General features: G+C 39.1%; 1 protein-coding gene across 1 annotated transcript; it reads left to right on the top strand.

Annotated features, from left to right (window-relative positions):
- Positions 1-415: 415 nt before the first annotated feature.
- Positions 416-3819, top strand: utp11 (UTP11 small subunit processome component). The gene is made up of 8 exons (XM_037785676.1): positions 416-637; positions 1337-1398; positions 1521-1623; positions 1738-1857; positions 2882-2975; positions 3089-3219; positions 3345-3455; positions 3554-3819. The coding sequence occupies exons 1-8, from the start codon at positions 578-580 to the stop codon at positions 3635-3637; spliced, it is 765 nt and encodes a 254-aa protein (XP_037641604.1). The 5' UTR covers positions 416-577; the 3' UTR covers positions 3638-3819.
- The last annotated feature ends 2181 nt before the right edge of the window (positions 3820-6000 follow it).

Genomic DNA, 6000 nt, shown 5'->3' with positions numbered 1-6000 from the left:
AACTGTTTCTGTGTTAATGCTGGGGGGTTGGATGTGAGTGTGTGTGTGTGGGGAGGGGACACAGTCTTATTGCATGAAGCAAAATGGAGAAAGGCCTCACATTGGTCTTTGCCTGGGGGCCACCAAATCACTAAAACCTGCCCTGCACAACTGCATAAAACCTCTACTATGATTCCACTATAACATGTTTTAAATTGCATGCAACAGCACCATCTAGTGTTTGTTAGGCGCTTCTGCAACACAGAGCATGACATTCACAGCACTTTATTATATTAAAGACAAAATAGTAATTTTGTTTCCTTTTCGCATCAAATGACAAAGAATAATTATGGGATTTTTTTCTTTTATGTTAGTAAATTGTCCATCATGATTCATAAGGCATTGAAATGTTGCGAATCTGCTGCAGAGAAATGACAACAAGCCAGTCTGAAGCAAGCAGACAGGAAGCCACATGTTCAGCTAGCAGGGAAGCAGCAGCAGAGAGGTTTTAGTGTCTGCACAGATTAGAAGAAAGCCCTACATATACCTGCTTTAACTCAACTATTCTGCTTTATTAAGCCCGAGGACAGTTTGGAGAATGTCTTCGTTCAGGAAAGCGTTGAAATCGAAACAGAGAAACCACCATGAGAGAGCTCAGGTGAGCATGTTGCTTCTTAGCTTTTCTGGCCTGCTGCTGTGTTATTAATGTTCATGGATAGTTCTGTGTAGCAAAAGATTCATTAGCACAACATACTTAAAGTATCAAAAGCAAAAGTACTCATTCTGCAGAGAAATTGCCACTGATTGGCATATTAACTATGCAGTATGTTACATTATAGATTGTTAATACAGATGCATCAATGTGTGAGCAGCTTTTTAACTTAAACAACTGCTTTATATACAGTTTATTCCAGTGGTTCTCAACCTACTGTAGGGGGGTCAGGCAGAGAGATCTCTGTGCCAAAAAGGATGGAAACCACTGGTTTAATTTTAAACAATATATTGTATTTTTTAAGCTTATCATATGTCTATTTTTTATTTTTTTATTTATTATAAATAATACATTTATAAATTATTTATTTATTTATTATTGTATAATTATAATATTACTCTGAAAAGTAACTAGTAACTAAAGTTACCCTTATAAATGTAATGGAGTAAAAAGTACCATTTTAGCAGAACATGGAAATACTCAACTTAAGTACCTCAAAATTAAGTATTATACTTGAGTAAATGTACTTAGTTACTTTCCACCACTTACTTATCACCAACCTAATAAATGTGATGTTCTGTATATGATACATATTAATACTGAATGTGCATTATTTGTCTTAACTGTATCGTTTTGTCCGACCAGCCTGGTTTCAGGAAACATCTGGGGCTGCTGGAGAAGAAGAAAGACTACAAACTCCGTGCAGAGTGAGTTGAATCAAGTTAAAAAACCGACGTGTTTTATGTTTCCAGACTTTGGATTGGACTGTTGATGTCAAACAAGGGTTGAGGAATAAGTCTTGTAATTGCTTACTTTGTTTGTTTTACAGTGATTACCACAAGAAACAAAACACTCTTTCTGCTCTGCGAAAGAAAGCTCTGGATAAGAACCCAGATGAGTTTTACTACAACATGATCAGCTCTCAACTACAGGTAAGATTAAGTGTCGTCATCAGAGCAACAAGACGGAGAGAATGAGTTAGTGAATCCTCTCATCTGATGTCTGCGCATTTAATATGTGTGCCTTATTTTGTGGCGTGTTGACAGGATGGAGTTCACACGGCGAAAAAACACAATGAGGAGGTGGAGGTGACGGAGGAGCAGAAGAAAGTGATGAGGACGCAGGATATCAAATATGTGGAGATGAAAAGAGTTGCAGAGGCTAAGGTAGGTTTTTTTTTTTTCTGTAATAACTCATGTACGGAGAACCTCTTGATGCCTCTTTTAAAGGTCTCATATTGTAAAAAGTGAGATTTCCATGTCTATTATATTATAAAGCACGTTTAAGTGAGGGATAATGAACAGCGAGCTGGTCATTATTGTGCCCTGAAGGGGTTTATTTCACAAAAATGACCCACTAGCTGTACATTATCCCGCTTATTACACGGCTACTTACTTAAGAAATCAATAATTTGACACAAACATGGTCCGCCAGAGTCCGACATCAGAACTGCGCCCATAGCAACGGCCTGTTATACATAGCAACGGTCTGCTATAAAGAAATAACAGACAGTAGAACGCTGTGATTGACCAATCAGAATCGAGTATTCAACAAAGCTGTGTAATAAATGCTGTATAAATCCTGTAAAAGTATCGAAACGCTCGAACGCTATGAAATACACACAGCCTGTATTCAGAAACTGTGCCTTTTAAAACAAGCCGTCATGATTTCTGTCCATTTGTGATGTCACAAATATACAATATTTAGACAATTATCACAGTTTTAAACGTAAACCTTTTTAAATGTGTCCCATGTTATTTCCTGCTGCAGTGTCTGTGATTGTCATCAGCTAACAGGAATTAAACATGGACCCAAGCTGTTGCCCAGCAACGCATTTCCGTTGCAATTCCGTTGAAATGCACTAAAACGGAGCGTTTCAGACAGACAGTAAATACAGGTATATTCAGGCAGACAGTATGAGGAAAATTAAGGTTTTCTTGAGCATTACAGCATGTAGACATGTTCTAGTATAAACACAAAATACAAGTATGAACCTGAAAATGAGCATGATATGGGACCTTTAAATTTGGAATAAAAAGAACACAACAAAAATGCACTTGATTATGCACTGAAAACAAAATTATTGTTCCGGCCATTACCTAACCTCCCACTGTAAAATGAATCCTCCCCCAATAGGGCTTCTGTTGTTACTGCCTGTAAATCTTTGAGTGTTTCTCATTTGTTTTTTAGAAAATTGAGAGGATGAAAGGAGCGCTCCATCTCCTAGATGCAGACAGCAAACAAAAGAACAAGCATACATTTTTTGTGGGTTCCAAGACGGAAGGTAAATATAAATGCACAGTAGCTAATTATGATATGAATACACATCTTTGTGGGCTTTAATAGTTATTAGTTATTTGTTAAAGTTTTAATCAAAGTTTCTCTGTGTCTCCTCAGTGCAGTCATTTGACCTGGCAAACCACCTCGACACAGCTCCTGAGCTGGTGGACCGAGTGTTCAATAGACCAACTCTGAAAACTTTGGAGACTAAGATCATCCAGGGAGGTGTACAGCCTCACAGTATGAAGGTACGTGGTTTGTAATGCATGTAGATCAGCCTCATTTACTGTGTGACCATCCCGTCTAAATGGAAAAAAAGTTTAAACTACATACCCACTGATGGTTGATGTTGTCTCCTCACTCTTACCTGTAGAAGTTGGCCAAGCAGAGGAATCACCAGTATAAGATCCTCTCCCAGAGGATTGACAGAGAGAAGAAATTGTTTGTCATCAGCCAGAAGATTCAGACCCGCAAGGACCTACAGGTGAGGAGAAGGTCTTCTTAATCACAACGGGCATTTTGGTTTTAATTACAAATGACCGTCAAATCAACATTAACATATTTTTTTACTCTTTGCACCAGGATAAGAACCAGAAAGTGAAGGTAACAAAGGAGACACCCAATGCTGCAGCTATCTACAAGTTTGACGCCAAGAGGAAACGCTGAAAGAAAATCATCATGCTGAGAAGAAATCACCAACTTTGCCAATAACATTCTGGTGAATTAATGGACTTCTACATCACACCATAGACAACAGACATGGGATCACTTTGTTTCCCTCAAATGTTGTTGCAGCTCTGCAGTTTTGTACATATTTTTATTCAAATAAACATCAGAAGAACATACAAGTTCATGTGATTTCTTGACTTGCATTTGTTATGGGTTTGTTGTCAATGTAGCGACTTTAGAAATAGTAGTAAGAGACAATCGCACAATTAGTGAAATAGGCCTCTTGCAGAATTTGAACCTAGCATGTTGTATGTGCTCTGGTCAGCGGAGCCATCAGAATTGTGGCAGTAGATTGTATTTTGTTCCTGTACCAGTAGGTGGCATTAGTGTTCTTTATCACACTATTTGGAAAAAAGTCTGTTGGTGGCTGAAGACACTGGAACAAGCACCGAGAGTAGACCAAGCTGGAAGTCACTAGTGTGACCCAACATTTAGACTTCAGAGCTTAATTGTGTGCCTGTGTCACAAACAGCTCTCCAGTCACATTTTCACATTTCAAACCTGTCATAATAGACGGTGATGTTCCATTTCAAAAGCTTCTACTAAAACGCCAAAGAAATGCATTATTTTTCTGCCAGAATTTGAAAGACATAACTTTGGCATCCCCCACAGGTCATTCCAAGCGATTTGGTTGCATTCAGGTTGTCCTTGTCATCTCATAAAGTCAGGAACTGTCACATGTCGATGTCATATTTATCAGGTTTCTGCATTCATGTGGTCATCAGTCACTGGTAAAAGTCAGGTTCAGCTTAAAGGGATAGTTTGGGTGTTTTGAAGTGGGGTTGTATGAGGTACTTATCCATAATCAGTGTATTACCTAGAGTAGATGACGGGCGGCACGCCCCCAGTTTGGAGAAGCAGACAGGAGTTAGCACTTGGAGCCAAAGTAATGTACTGCTGTGGACGGGGGCAGCAGCAAAACATATTTTAGCCACATAAAAAAAACTCAGTTTAAGTGCACGCTACATTTAGGAATATTTCCATTGGTTTACCTTGCCGTGAGACGGCCCTTTCCCAGGGGGAACTGAAGCCATTGTATCCATCTATGCTCTCGTCAAAACCACCAAACTCAATTGAAAAAAACAGTAATTTTACCTTGCAGAACAAGGGAGTTGCTGGCCCTGATCGGTTAGTTTGTTTGTGTTATTACGTGACTTTGGTGAATCCGAACTAACCAAAGTCACACAATAACACTAACTAACCGATCGAGGCAGCGGTAGACCAGCAACTCCCGTGTTCTGCAAGGTAGAATTACAGTTTTATTCAATGGAGTCTGGTTGCTTTGATAAGAGCATAGATAACGGCTTCAGTTCCTCGTTGGAAACATAGACTGTATAGCTGTCCATGGCAAGGTAAAGCAGTACAAATATTCTAAATATAGCGTACACTTAAACTGATATTGATTTTTTTAGGTGGCTAAAATATGTTTTGCTGCCGGCCCCGTCTACAGCAGTACATTGTTTTGGTTTTGTGCGTTAACTCCTGTCTGCTTCTCCATGCTGGGGGCGTGCCGACCGGCGCGACCGCCCATCTACTGTAGGTAATACACTTACTATGGATAAGTTGATCATACAACCCCAGTTCAAAACACCCAAACTATCCCTTTAAGTCTTCAGAGCCTCTGAAGGACACACGTTCGTTGCAGTTCTTGACTTTGGGATGCAGTATTCACCTCCAAAAGACCCTCTTCACATGTCACAGCAGGGTAGACACAGCTGCAGCTAATAAAATTAAGTATGATTTAGGTGTCAGTTAGCATGCATTGATAATAATAATACTATTGTCAATGCTTGCTCATTAGCTCACTTTAATCAAAATTACCCATTATTAATTTTATTAGCTGCAGCTGTGCTTATGCAAAAATACCTCTGTTAAAAGGCTCCCTTGAGAGACGAATGTAACTATTGTTACAGCTACACCTGTTTCTACAATTTATTCTCATTCATTCATTCAGTTATCTTGATGCGATGCCGCATCAAGAACGAGCCTATTCCAATGTTTATTAACCATGCAAATCAATGCCCATACTCCTAGGCTTTTTTTTTTTTTTACAGCAGCAGACATTTGAAGTGTCACGCTAGGAAAGGCAAAAGTGTTACTAATGACATTTAAAGGTGCAGTGGGTTGAAATGGAGCAAATATGATTAAAAAAGTATTTTTTATAAAACTGTCTCTACTGTATATCCTGACAGTAGTGCATGAGACAGGTAATCTAAAAAAGATCATGTGCCTCTGTGTCCTCCGGTGCTCCTAATGGCATCTGCAGGATTTCACAGACCGGAGGAAAACAACCAATCAGA

The sequence above is a fragment of the Sebastes umbrosus genome, chromosome 11 (genome assembly GCF_015220745.1).
Source record: "Sebastes umbrosus isolate fSebUmb1 chromosome 11, fSebUmb1.pri, whole genome shotgun sequence".
Lineage (NCBI taxonomy): Eukaryota > Metazoa > Chordata > Actinopteri > Perciformes > Sebastidae > Sebastes > Sebastes umbrosus.
The sequence above is the reverse complement of the archived record's forward strand: the minus strand, read 5'-3'. Positions and strand labels throughout refer to the sequence as shown.

Excerpts from the sequence above, each read along its gene's own strand:
- utp11 (XM_037785676.1), top strand. The coding sequence starts at position 578 with ATGTCTTCGTTCAGGAAAGCGTTGAAATCGAAACAGAGAAACCACCAT. Across the intron at positions 3,220-3,344 it reads TACAGCCTCACAGTATGAAG|AAGTTGGCCAAGCAGAGGAA; the intron begins GTACGTGGTTTG and ends TCTTACCTGTAG. Across the intron at positions 3,456-3,553 it reads AGACCCGCAAGGACCTACAG|GATAAGAACCAGAAAGTGAA; the intron begins GTGAGGAGAAGG and ends TCTTTGCACCAG.